This window comes from Mesoplodon densirostris, chromosome 1, assembly GCF_025265405.1.
Source record: "Mesoplodon densirostris isolate mMesDen1 chromosome 1, mMesDen1 primary haplotype, whole genome shotgun sequence".
NCBI classification, from domain to species: Eukaryota; Metazoa; Chordata; class Mammalia; order Artiodactyla; family Ziphiidae; genus Mesoplodon; species Mesoplodon densirostris.
Genome location: NC_082661.1, coordinates 172,556,023 through 172,570,014, shown reverse-complemented (window position 1 = coordinate 172,570,014; position 13,992 = coordinate 172,556,023). Strand labels below are relative to the sequence as shown.

General features: G+C 52.4%; 1 protein-coding gene across 3 annotated transcripts in view; it reads right to left on the bottom strand.

The window, feature by feature from the left end:
* KCNMA1 (potassium calcium-activated channel subfamily M alpha 1) overlaps positions 1-13,992 on the bottom strand; it is a 748,255-nt gene that overhangs the window by 523,496 nt on the left and 210,767 nt on the right. For all 3 annotated transcript variants that reach the window (XM_060111611.1, XM_060111630.1, XM_060111620.1), the window contains exon 2: positions 2,922-3,083. In XM_060111611.1, the coding sequence (XP_059967594.1) occupies positions 2,922-3,083 (162 nt within the window). The remainder of the gene's footprint in view (positions 1-2,921; positions 3,084-13,992) is intronic.

Here is a 13,992-nt window from a genome sequence, read left to right as displayed (position 1 = left end):
TCCCCTGCATCGGCAGGCGGACTCTCAACCACTGCGCCACCAGGGAAGCCCCCAAGATGCTCTTAATAAATGTCGTTGTCAGCAGTAGCATCCAGGTGACTGCTGGGAGCACATGGCCGGTGGCTTCTACTTCCAAATATCACACACATCACCTACCTGCCTCCACTGCGTGGTGCTAGTTCAGGCCTTGCCTCACTGGGTCCACTGCAGCAATTCTCTCCTGTTGCGTCCTGACCCAGGAGCTCATTGTCCCAACCATCCTAGCATCCCTGAGCTCCCGCCTCACCAATTTAGTCTCTACCTGCCCGTTTGTGCTTCTCTCGGCACCATCACCAATCATGATACCCCTCCCTCAAAATCTCCTTTTCCTACAAAATTCAGTCCAAAGTCTTTAGCTTGGCATTTAAAGACCCGACCAGCTGTCTCCAGCCCACTTTCCCAGTCTCACTGCCCCTCAGGTGCCTCTGTGTTGGCAGCCCAGGCCTCATTCCCACAGCACATCATGCACCTGCTCTTTTCCTGCTGCTCCCCCACTGTGGAATCATTTCCTCTCCTTTGACTTTCAGGATCCTAACCCACATTGCCAAGCTCAACTCAAATGTCTTCTGTTTTATTAGGTGTTCTTCTCAGCTTCTGGCCCACTAAGTAGTCCCTTGTTTTCAAGCTCGGCTATGTTTTTATTTTTGATATCGTCTCTATCATCAAATGTGCTCGGTTCATCTTGACATGGAAGTTTCAGCTCAAAGGCTTTCCCCCCATGAAGCCCTGTGAAGGCTTTCTTGACCCCCTTCTTCCCCACACTCAGCCTCCCCACCACACACTCACACGCAATGTGTGTACTCATAGCATTTCTCATCCAGACATTCCTTCAATAGCTTCCATCCACGGTGCGATGGAATCAGGATCATTCCTTGTTTTTCACGGGGATGAAAAAGCACCTGGCCCAGAGTTGGTGTTCAGTATCTCTTAGATGTATCTCTTAGATGATGTTGATGAAGATAATCAGAATGGTCCTCGGTGGCCACAGGGAAGCACCAGGCATCACATGTGCACAACCAAACTGTCTGCTGTTTCCCATCCATCACCACCGTACATATAGAACACACTGCCTCTTTTTCGTCCCATGTGAATGCCCAGACCCAGAATTCAACCTCCTTAAGTTTTCCACACAGAATCCACTCACACACAAGTGTGAAAAAGCAACAGGGACTTTACAGAAGGCTCTGGAGGGGAGATGAGGGTGGTGGTCACACAGCACAGCCCATGACTAGCCACCTTCAATTCCTCATGAGACACTCAGGACTGCCCAGTCTCTCGTGGGTCCCACCGACCCAGACTGCCCCCCTCCGTCTTCCTCCACACAGCAACTGGCCTCACCACTTTCTCTCTCCTCCTTTCCAAAATCCCAGCTTTAAGTTGCTCCACTTTCTATTTTGCCACCAATTAACATCAGCCAGGGCTTCATACCCAGATTCTTCAGAAGGCTCAGCTCCCACTGGTCCCTCAGTTAACAGAGCCCTGTTTTCCTTGAAGGCTCTTTGGCCACCACCTTTGTGACTCAAGCACGACATTCAGTGACTTACTCCTTCCCTCAAGCGGTTTGTGAGATATTTATCCCAAACATAATGTGGAGTTCCCCCCCAAGGAGGCTTCTGATGGGTGAAATTTCACCATCTCCCAACATCTATGGTCACCTTCCACCGAGTTTTTGCCATGAAACCTCAAGAGCAGTGGCATCTATCTTCCAGCTTCCCTGCCTGATCTCTGATGCCCCCAACCATCTGGACACCCCCATTCATTCTACCTCCGAGCCCAATGACTCGTGACCGTGCCCCAGCATCAGGTCCAGGAAGGGCAGCCCATACAAAACAGCTTCCCAAATCATGACAAGTTATGCAGAATGCAACATCCTTCTCAGGGAAACTCTTGACTCTGATCAGACTCAAGAAAGCTGGTGGACAGGGCTACCCAGGGATGGAGCCCACCCACGTCAGGAGCCTGGCCTGACTAGGGTGACCGACTCATGCCTATTCGCCCCCAACTTTCCCAGTCTTTGCACCAAAAGAACCATGTCCCAGGCCCCCCAGGTAAACAGGGATGGTTGGTCCCTACAGGCTTGTACCACCCACAATCCTTGCCAAGAAGCAGGAGCTCAGGAGGCCCGTTAGTGAAGCCAAGCTCCACACAAGCAGATCAGAGAGAATGCGGGAAATGCACAGAGGAGGGGCAGGATGAGCCTGGGCTGCAGGTGGGGCTAGGAGACAGCCTCCTCAGAAGTAAGGTCACACAAGCAACGCTCCAAGCACGGGGCCAGTAGTCTCAGGTGGGCTGCCCACGAGTTTCACCACCAGCATGACTGAGGATTTCTACCAGGAGCAGGACCCTGATCACACAGGGCAGGAGACTAGAAAACTATGGAGGCCAGAGGACAACAGTAACATTCTCAGAAGGCCACCAAACACACACACACACACACACACACACACACACACACACACTCAGAACTCCCTGGATTCCAGCATTTATGGAGCCTCTGCAGAATTCTGAGCACACATTTCTTTGACCCTTTCTCTTCTCCAAGACTGTCAAGCTGTGTGCATGTGTGTGTCTGTGTGTGCACTGTGTGTGTGCATGTGCACACCTCTTCTGCTAGCAGAGGAAATGCTCTACATCCTCTCCAACAGACCCTCTCTGCCCCAAACAGTGGCCCACTCTGCAAATGCCCCAAACATCACTGGCTCAGCTGTGCACAAAGACCCCCCCGTGACCATATGACTACATGTAAGTGCTCGCCCTTCACCCCCGCCTCCCAATAGCCAATGGCCTGGAGAAGACACAGTGAAACATCACATCCCCATAAACAGAGAGATCACGGACCAGATAGCAGACCTCCTCGTGTGAGGAGGGAGCTGGGGACTCACCAGGACTCTGCCGGTCAGCGTCTGGGCAGATATCATCACCCCCGCCCAGTCTTTCACGGAGGTCATCCAGCCGACCTCGGCTGCCACCGCCTCCTCTTTTTCGTCCACTGGCTTGAGAGTGCCGTCCGCCTGGCTTGAGCCATTGTTAATCTTCTGGGCCTCCTGGCAATAGAGAGAACAAGGGTTGAGACGTAGCCACCAAGTGGATTTAAAAAACACAACCTACCCAAAAGAATCAAAGCTAGACGGGCCCCCGCTGAGGTGGGCACTGGCTTGAAGGTACAGGGGTTGGGAAGAAGGGACGGATTATGGCTTTGATTGTTTTTTTTTAATCTTTATAAAAAGGATCTTTCCTTTGTTTCCTTTTAAAATATCTTTGTGAAAGAAAGAAGAATAAAATTATTCTCTTCTTATTTTAAAGAAAAAAGTCATAAAACTCAGGAGGGAAACCATCCTGTCTAGGGTCACGGAGTGGCCAGACAGGAAGTGAGGTCAGCATTCTGTAATCTCCACCTGCCCAGCCTTCATGCCCTTCTCACAGATGCACCCTACTTTCCTAAAAAAACTCCCCATCTCCTCAGCTCAGTCTGTGTGGTTCAAAAGGGACTGAAGGTCCACCCTGTCTCCAGGAATGGAGACTGGTCAATCAGACCAGTCCATCCCTCTGGCAATAGCAATTGGGCCAAGGATGGTTATGTGATCCCATGCCAACCCAGTATGACTCAAGCCTGGGACTTTTGCTGGAAAGAATAAGAAAGGTAATCCTTCCCTGAGAATGAAGCCACCACAGAAGAAACTAGGAGAAGTGGCAGAATACTGATGTCATCATTAGAACACCTGGATCCAGCTATGCCTGAAATCCACACCAGACCTTTTTAGTTACAGGGGGAAATAAATTCCCCTTTGTAGCTAAAAATGTGCTTGAGGATCAAGGCTGACTTCATCAGATAACTGAGCCCCACCCACATGGGGTCCTAAACTGTACACTTCTGCATGCACTGTGCCCTCTGCCTAGAATACTCTTCTCCCGCGGAGGGTCATGGTTTACTCCCTCACCTCTCTCAAATCTTTGCTCAAATATCACCTTTTCAATACTTCTTCTCTGGCTACCCTTTTAAAATTCCAACTGTCTTCTGACAGCACTGCCTTCCTGCTTTGTTTTTCTCCAAAGCACTTAAAATTTCTAACACACTCCATAATTCTCTTATTTCATTTACAGTCTGCCTCCCCCAACTGCTGAATCCTGAGTGCCTAAAAGAGAGCCTAGTATATGGTTGGCTCAATAAATATAAAAGAAGGAATAAAAAGGGTTATGAATGTCAGCCCCTCACTCACTATAGAGCCTGGGCTTAGGGACTGCCAAATAAAATACAGGAAACCCAGCAAAATTTGAATTTCAAATAAACAACAAATAAGTTTTCAGTATAAGTATGTCCCAAATATTGCATGGGACATAATTATACTAAAAACACATTCATTGTCTAAAATTTAAATGTAACTGGGCCCCCTACTCAAATAACCGAGATTATTTTTGCAGACACAGATATTTAAAAAGATGCCAGCAAAATTATGTTCATCATTTAAAATGCTAGAATTAATTAACAAAACAAACTGACCCTGGGGATCATTGTGAATTGGAGTGAGGAGGAAAATTCAAAGGCAGAGGTGAAAATCTTTATCTGCAGTGAGTGCGGGTGGGCCAGAATGAGGAAAGGAGAGCTGGGAGGCACTGAGTGAGTCATCCTCCTGGGGACTTGTAGGCAGGCAGGAAGCTGCTCCTGATGCCTGGCTCTCCCCCGCCAGCCACCCCGACTCAGGGACGCTGGGCAAACAGATGGAACATCAGTAACACCAGGCGCTCATGTTTAATTTCCAAGTGTATTGGGCCCCCCAGCACTGGAACAGTCCAAAAGGAGGCCTGGGGCAGGGGCACAGGGTGGGCATATTTGGGGGCCGCCTGCTGACATCTGTGGAGCCAGCTGCCCCAGCCACCTAATGCCAGTCCCAATGACCTGTTAGGGCCCCGAGTCTCAGCCACGTGGAGACTGCACAGGTGGGTGTCCTGGAAGAGACAGAGACCCTGATGTGTGGCACCCTTTAGTAACTGGAGGTGTAGATGCAGGTCTCCTGCCCCTCCCTTGTAAGATGGGGACAGTATTGCCTGCCCCATAGGCGTTGGCCGGATTAGACAGTGTCCAACGGCACACAGTACACGTTTCATGTATTAGTCTCACCACCTCCCTCTTCTGCTGGAAGGGCAGACACTCTAGTGATGGTTCTCAAACTTCAGCAGCGTCAGAACCACCTGGAGGACTTGTGAAAACACAGAGTGCTGGGCCCCACTTCCAAACCCCCGTTTCTATCAAGTTCCCAGGTAATGCTGCTGCTGCTGCTGCTCTGGAAACCCCAGTTCGAGCACCACTGCTTGTAATCATTCTGACCTGGCTTGATCATCATTGCCCTGATGTGAAATGGAACATGAATCGTAACCCTCAGCTCAATCCTGGCCTCTCCCTGCGCCCAGACAGGGAAGAGATCAGAGCAAAGAGAAGGCCCTCAAATCAGAGGCTCTTATGGCTCCTTTTGAGCAGTGCCTCCCAGAGACATTTCTGAGCTGGTCCAGGGCCACAGCCTGGGGGCCTGAAGGACCAGCTATCTCTCTGCTCCTCAATCCTGGGGGTGCAGGCTCCCCAGCCACCTGGCTGACCCTGGAGAAGGGAATCAACATGCAAAGGGCCGGGAGTCAGGGAGTCCTCTCCAGTCACAGTGGTTTCAATGCATCAGTGATTCAGAGCACAAGAGGTATACGGCAGATAACGCTCTCTTGCCAGCCCTCTTACCTACTGTTTTACAAGTCATTCATTATTTTAATTACTTCACGATAGGCAAGGAAAAACACAGACTAAAGGGAGATAATGCTCTCATTATTATTTGCTTACACGAGATGTTGTGAGCGTAATTAATTACTTGTGGAGGCAGGACTGCGGGTGGGGAGCTGGGGGAGCAGGGAGGCGAGCACATCACGGAGCCTGATGCCAGGCCACCACGTCAGTGCTCCTCGGCCTGGAGGGAAAGCCCTTCTGCACCACTCACCTCACTCTGGCCAAGCATCCCTCATCGGGAGCAGGTGTACCTCCTGCTCCAGAGAAAGGGGGCGGAGGCCCAGAGAGGTTAAGTGGTCTTGCTGGGGACACACGGGGTGGGTTTCGGGGGAGGAGTGGTAAGGAACAGACCCCATTACAATAGCGATTGACCACCATTCGCCAAGCCAGAACTAGGGGCCAGCAAGTAAAAAATTAAGTGCCTTCTCTGCATTATCTTGCTTAGACCTTGTAATAAATACGACAGGCAGGTGGAATTATCCCCATTTTACAGACAGGCCAACTGAGAGCAGGTATTTCTCAGGGGAAGGTGCACAGAGCCTGAGAGCTCGGGCTGGAAGCAACAAGCCCATCTGGGCTTAGGTCTGCTCTGCCACTTACAAGCTGGCTACCTGGGACACGTTAGTGCACAAGCTCAGCCGCCTCCATGTAAAATGGGGACAGGCATGCAGACCCCAGGAAGGTGGTGGTGAAGCTTATGTGAGATAAGCAATGCACTAGTGCTTAGCACAGGGCTTGGGGCGTGGTAGTTACAGCTGCTGTGGGACGGGTTGGCTCCAAGGATATTCAGTTAAAACCGCGCCGTCGACTGGGGGCTCTGGGAGGGACACCGTAATAAATAATTACAGAACAGAGGATAAATGAGCGTCGATTCTAACAGCTATGAGGCTTCAACTAGGTAACAGGCCACCAGGAGGTAAGATGCCCAACTTCTGGACAGGTTCCAGCAGGAGCTGTGTGGCACTCCCCCAGGACAGTGGGGGCAGGGATTCCTACAGACAGTCATCCCTGGACCACGTGACCTCTTAGATCCCTCGGACTCTAAGCTCCGTTAGATCAACTTCCCATTGTGATGAGGTGACTGAGGACCAGAGGGAGGCTGCCCCCTGGGTCCCAGTACACTGCTTTCTCTCCTGTGCCCCGCAAAGTGGGCGACCATCCATCCATCCCCACACCTTCCACTTTCCACTGTAGAGAAGGACCCCGCCACTCTGCCGGGAGGACTCCTGAGTTGGGCCAGAGAGGATCCCCCTGGTGTCAGGAGTTAACTGGCCCTGATTCCTGCTCATCCTCCGGGAAAAAAGAGAGACAGAGAGAAAGAGAAAGAGAGCGTGTGTGTGTAAGAGAGAACCCCACCAGTTAGTTACAGGCCCCAGCTACCCTAGCCTCAGACAGACCATCAGAGATTTTCTGAAACGGAGAAAAGGATGCCTTTGAGGGAAGAGAGGAATAAGAAGGAGGGAGGAGCCGGGAAAAGATGAGACTGGGTGGGGCCTGGGAATGTCCTGGAAAGCGGAGGTCCAGTTGCAGACACCCTCCTGAGGCTCCGTCTTGCCCCTCTCTCCCCCCAGAGTCTTGTGCAAAAGAAGCCACAGCTGCCTCCTGGGGACAACACTTGACAGTCTCTAATCTCAGTGCCTGGACTGGAGGATGGGGAGGGCTGTAGTAGGGTGAGGGTGCAAGTACAGGAGGCTGCGTGGACACTGGGGAGCAGGGTGGCCGGCAGCCCCCTGCCATCACAGGCCCACACGGGCAGCCTCTCATGGGCCGGGGTTGAGCACGTGGCCTCACCCCTTCTTGCCTTCTCCCCATCCCCCTCAGTGACTTCTGACATGGCCACGGAGGGCCTCGCCCCTACTATGTCCCCTGCGGCCAAAGGCCTGACTGGACCATAGTCACCTGCCAGGTGCTCACTGTCCAGAGCACATACCTGTTGGATGTTTGGGCATTTCCCCCGAAGCAACAGGTCAAAGACCAAAGCCTGAAAACGAACCTCAGCCATGCCTTCAGAGGCCAACCCCGAATACGGAGGGCCTGGAGGGAAGTCACACACCCAGTGCCACCTGCCCACCTGGGAACCATCAAGCCAAGACACAAACCCCCAGTTGGCTCTATTTCTCTTCCCTCTTTTTGCCTCCCCAAGAGGATGATTCCACCGAATCTAGCCCAAGGGAACACATCACTCCCAAGCAGATCCCTGCCTCGCCAGCCTGCAATCTGGAGCCTGAGCGTTCCCAGGGCCAGCGGAAGCCTCCATCTGGCCTGCTATGGGGGGTTGGGTGTGGGAGCCCCACAGGGCAACATGTCTCATCTTCAAACGTCCCAGCTTTCCCCAGCAGTGGGAGCTGCCCTGGCCCAGCGTGGGAGAGCAGGCCTGTGCTAACCCCAGGACCCCACCGCTTCTGGTCCTCAGATCCAGGCTGTCTCTCTGTCTCTCACCCTTCCTTCACTGGACCCAGAATACTGGGAGTCTCAAGTCTGTGGTGTGGTAGGAAGAGCTCTGAGGATCAAAAGATACCCAAGTCCAGCTTCTCTGGATGGCCTTGGACAAGTCATTTCATTTCTCAAAGCCTCTTCTGTAAATAGGGATACATCCCGCCATATAATCTGGGGTAAGGCGGAGCACAGCACTTTCTAAAAGTACCAACTTCTTTATGAAGGGTGGGCAAAGATGGCATCATGGCTCAACTCTCAGACCCCCACCTGCCTGCACCTGGCTGGGCAGGGCCTGGTTATCTCCCTGGGCACGAACGGAATGCTGGCATTGCCAAGTCCTTCCAGGTGGCCCGCTGTGCTGGCCACACCCTCCCTATGAGCCTCGGCCACTCCTGCCCAGCTGGGCTCACTCACCCCCAGGTGCCAGGTGCCAAGGCCACCCTGGGCACCACAACTGTAGGGATGGAGGAGGATTCCAGAGTCACCTTGATCATCCCTGCTGAGGCCACCCACTCCCTGCAAAGCTCCAAGTCTGCCTCGGATTTAGTTACATTTCAGTTAGATCTGGGAAGTTGTTTAAGCAGTGATTGCCTGGGAGGAGAACCACGCTTCAAAATGTAAGTCAGATCATGTCACTGCCATGCCGACCCCCTCCTGGGGTTTCTCATCCCAGTCGAAGGACAAGCCATAGACTTCACACAGTGCAGCCTCCCAGTCTGCCCGCTCCTGCCGTCATCCTACAAGCCTCCCACTCACTCCCTTGCTCGCTCCAGCTGCACTGGCCTCCTTGTGCTTCCAGAATGTTCCAGGCCCTCATCAAGCTGGGGCTGACCGCACTGGCTGCTCCCCCTGCCCCAGACAGCCACAGCTGCCCCCTCACCTCACACTCTGTTCAAAGCCTCACCGTATGGGTGAGCACTTCCCTGCCCACCCCCGTTGAACATGACACCCCGGCCCTCCAGCCCTCCCCGATCCCATCATTCATCTATGCTCCACGCTTCTCCAGAGCATTTATCCCACCATCTGGCAGCCTGAAGACTTTAATCATCACTGACTGTCTGTAAGTTCCATGAGGGCAAGCATTTTCGTCTCTGTTGTTCACTGCTGTATCCTCAACAATGAAACATTACGAGCTCAGACTAAGTAAGCACTTGATACATCTTGGTGAAAGGTAGGAAGAGGGCTTCCCTGGTGGCGCAGTGGTTAAGAATCTGCCTGCCAATGCAGGGGACACGGGTTTGAGCCCTGGTCTGGGAAGATCCCACATGTCGCGGAGCAACTAAGCCCGTGCACCACAACTACCGAGCCTGCGCTCTAGAGCCCGCGAGCCACAACTACTGAAGCCTGTGCGCCTAGAGCCTGTGCGCCTAGAGCCCGTGCTCCGCAACAAGAGAAGCCGCTGCAATGAGAAGCCTGCACACAGCAACGAAGAGTAGTCCCCGCTCGCCACAACTAGAGAAAGCCCGTGCACAGCAACGAAGACCAAAGGCAGCCCAAAATAAATAAATAAAATAAATAATTTTTTTTTAAAAAAGGGAGGAAGGAAGGGGGAAAGGGGGAAGGAGGAAAGGAGAGGAGGAGGAAGGGAGGGAGGGAAGAAGGGAGAGAGGGAGGGAGGGAGAGAGGGAGGGAGAGCTGTAGCAGATGGGAAGTCAACTGTTGGCAAGCACGATAACCAGCATAGGTAACATCACTAATAAGTAATGATGGTCACAATAACCAGCCACCGTTTCCGAGCATCATCACAGTAACTCTGCGAGGTGGGTCTGAATGCGCTCATTTGCAGATAAGGGGTTAAGCAGCTGGCCCAGGAAGACACAGTGGGAATTTAAACCCCGCTGTCTGACACCAAAAAGAGACAAGCACCTGAGCTGACTTCCTCCCAGGGATAACGCGCGCAGAAGGATTACGGGCTGTCACAAAGTGCCCAGGAGAGATTTATTACCGTCACAAACACTTAATTCAGCCCAGCTCTGGGTGCTGCGTGTACTGCAGAGACCCTTCTTCAGGGTCCCTGTGCCTTAAGAGGGTGGTTAAAACAAGGACAGAGGAACACGGTTCTTTTTCTCTACCAAGAACCGGCTTGGAACCAAAAATCACCCTTCACGGAGCAGCGCAGCAGATGGGAAATGAACGTGGTCGAGCTGACAGGCTGCGAGCCCCCTGCTCAGCACTGAGGCTGTCTATACAGACGCTGCTGAAGGACGAGATGGCTTCCCGGCTTCCCTCATGCCATCTGCATCCTTAACAGGGAATCCCGGTCCAAGACTGCAGGGCCTGGGGCACCCGAGGGGTGGGGCACTGACAGCGACCAGAGCATCTCCCGTCCTTGGAAGCCCCAGGCCTGCACCTCTCTCTGCCCAGGGCCTTGGTGCTATGGGGCATTTCCTGGTCGCTCAACTTCCAGAGGGCTGTGGGGAAAGGAAGGACCCTGAAACCTCCATCTGTCTTCCCCTTGTGTCTCACAGTCCCACTTTGTCCTCAAATCTCCCTGGTAGACATCAAAAAGCTGCTTCTCCTGAGCCTGCATTGACGGATCCTGCTTCAGTCTGCCTGAGACCCCCATCCTCACCCCATCCCCAGCAGCAGCTCCCCGCCTCTCCCTGCCCCCTCTCACCCAGCAAAACTGACCCAGCAGCCTGGCGTGCAGCTGCCCTCAACTGACCACAAAGCAGGAGTCCAGAAGTCCTCGTCTTCTATTAGAGGGATAGTAGCAGGGCCAAGAGCTCTGGGCTGCAAGTTAAGAGGCCTGCATTCTAGCCCCAGCTTTGCCAGGCACACGCTTTGTGGCCCTGGCCAGTCGCATAACCTCTCTGAGTGAGCAGAGTCCCCATCTGGGAAATGAGGGGAAACAGTGGGTTAAACCCATAGTTTTCTGTCCCTTAGAGGCCAGCACTGTGTTCTGTCAGGTGCCTTAGGGGGTTAGCAAGGGATGGCAGAGGCGGCAAGGCCCCTGGCCCCCATGAAAATCAAAGCACCACTCCGCTGAGCAGTTTTCACCTATTAAGGTTCTGTGCTATAAAGGGGTCTTCTGAGGAAAAAACGTTTGAAATCCACTGAGTAAAAACCCATAGGCCTGTTTTAGCTTTTAGAAGAGGCTCTATTTCATGGCAATGATGATGGCATCCTGTGCCCTAAGACCCAGACATGCCTGAGCATCAACACCTATAAACCCATGGGGCTTCCAGGACCTCCATGCAGGCCACCATCCTGTCCCTCAGCCTCAGGTCTTCACCAGGCCTAAAGGCTGGGAAACGGTCCTCCAGCCGCCCCGACTCCTTCCAAATTGGCCAAGAGGAAAATGTCCTCCCCTGCCCCCAACGGCTCCTTTCATATCCTGGAAGGGTGGCCCAGCCCTGGGATTCTCCCAGGTACCGATAATCCTGTGTATGAGGGATTAGGCCGATTACCTCAAGCAGCTCAAGCAAATAAAGCAGCATGTGGGCACCAGCAGCTGGGATTTTCAGAGTGAGAGTTCTGCAAAGGGAGAGAAGGGAGGAGATAGGTACTCTGGCACTCAGGGATGGGGAAACGAGGCACCAGAAGACTCAGGCCCCCACCAGGAACTGCCGTCAGCGGGTGGTGGAATCAGTTTCTGCCCTTGGGAAGTTCCGATGATCCGACCTCTCCCTGTCAGGACGGAGCCCTCCCCTGCACCTTGCAGCTTCCTCATCCAGCCCCCGGGACCCCACATGCACATGGGGCACCACGTTTGTGCCAGAGGAACCCATGCAGCAGCTACTGCATCTGCTAACTACAGGCTACACATCCAGGGAAGGGGCAGGGTGACTACAGATTCAGGCTGCCAGAGCTGAAAAAGAAGCTCGGACAAAGCCAATTGCTCTGGGATGTCAGAAAACCATCGTGTTGCCTGGTAAGACAACTCATCATCACGTGCATTTTTAGCTATGGCTTTCCAGGGGCAGTGTCCAGATTCTCACTTCTAGGAGTCCCCCGTGCTGTGTGCGAAGACACAGGTCACCGCGGAAGGAAAAAGGTGACAGCAGAAAAAGGCCAGGTGCCCTTTAACAAGTCGATGACCATCTTGCGCCTCAGGTTTCCTTGCTTCAAACTCAAAGGGGCTGTATAAACGCTCCCCAAGATTCTGTCTAGCTCTGAAACCGCCTGACCTCGACATCTGGACTGTGAGTCCTGCACTTGCCCCCATCCCAGCGGCGTAAGATGCTGGGAGAGGATGGGGGTCCTTCCTGGCCCTTCTCAGGGCCATTCTAAGCTGCTCCTCAGTGCCCTGGGGACCAAGGGGAGGCAGCTGGCTCTCAGGAAATCCTTGACTCCTTGTCTCTACAAGCCATGTTCTCTCCTTGGCAGTTTTACACCATCTTACTTAATCCTCAGAACAAGCCTGCAAGGTAGGAATGTTACAAGGCTCAGAGAGGTTGGGTAATTTCCAAGATCACTCATCTTGTAAGCGGCAGAGCTGACATTTAAATCCAGTCTCTTCTAAGACCGAAGGCCATGTCTTTTTTTCTGTTCCTTGCTGCCTCAGGATAGGCAAAACGTGCAAAGAGATGGAATCTCCTTATAAAATGCTGTTTATTACTAGCACTGAAACAATCATCTTATACCCTATGGCTTCTAAGTAACAAAATTTTGTAGTACAGACATCTGGGTATAATCAACCCTGTATGGAGAGGGAGATGGAGAAATGGCCTAGGGGAAGGGGTGCCAATTTGGGAATAAACTGACCCATTAGACACCATATCCCGGGGTGAGACGTGTTCTCAAATGGCCACATGTGCTGCTTAAAATTAGTAAGTCAACCCATCAGTTCAAACTTCAGGACTGATGTATCCATCTCAGCCGATACACCACGTCTGCAAAATAAACATCTCCTTCTCAATCAATTAGCTTAATAAAACGGGAACATATAAGTGACAGTCCAGAATTCACTATCTGGACCTCAGAGACTTGGAACTGGATTAGCCGGGACCTCGGCTCTGATCCCTCAGCCAGAGTGACCGGGCCGGTTCCAAGCAGGCCTGCTCACCTGCAAAGACATGGCGGTTGAGCTGCCATTCTGCAGGGCAGCCTGCCCTGGGAGAATGGCTCAAGAGCCACAGACGCAAGAAAACCATCACAGGGGCCCCAGTCACAAGACAAAAATCACATTTGTTTTCCAGTTGGGGAAGCACTTGTAACCACAGCAGGCAAGTCTGAGGCAGGACCATAAATTCAGAAAGAGTGATAATGGATGTAACTTTCTGAATGCCTTGTATTCTCTTGGTTAATCCTGTTAACAAGGTTGCAAGTTAGGCACTATTATGCCCATTTTAAAGATGAGCAACTGAGGCACTAAGGCTCTCTGAAGGTCTACGGTTAGCAGAGCAGCCTTATAAATCCCACTCAGGCCCATATGCTCAATACAAATCCCTTTTCCTTGTAGGAAGAATCTGGCATTGTGTGGGAAGGCAATCCAGTGTGAGTTCTTGTTTCAAGGAGAGCACTCAAACCCCTTCAAAAAATGTGTTGTTGTTGTTTTGTTTGTTTTTTAATGAAATGCATCTCACAGTCATAGATCTGTCGAGGTCAGAGCTGTGAGGGACCTGAGAACTTATGTAGGCTGATTCCCTCCCTTCAATAAGAAGCCTAGGGTCATAGAAGTGTTGGGGGCCTCTTCAAGGAAACACAGCTTGTTCATATAAGAGACTGGGTAGGCCCACACATGGCTGAGAGACGGTGCAAGAATGGTGGGAGGCACAGGTGTTGTCCCCGGAGTCCGCCTCCTGGCTTCC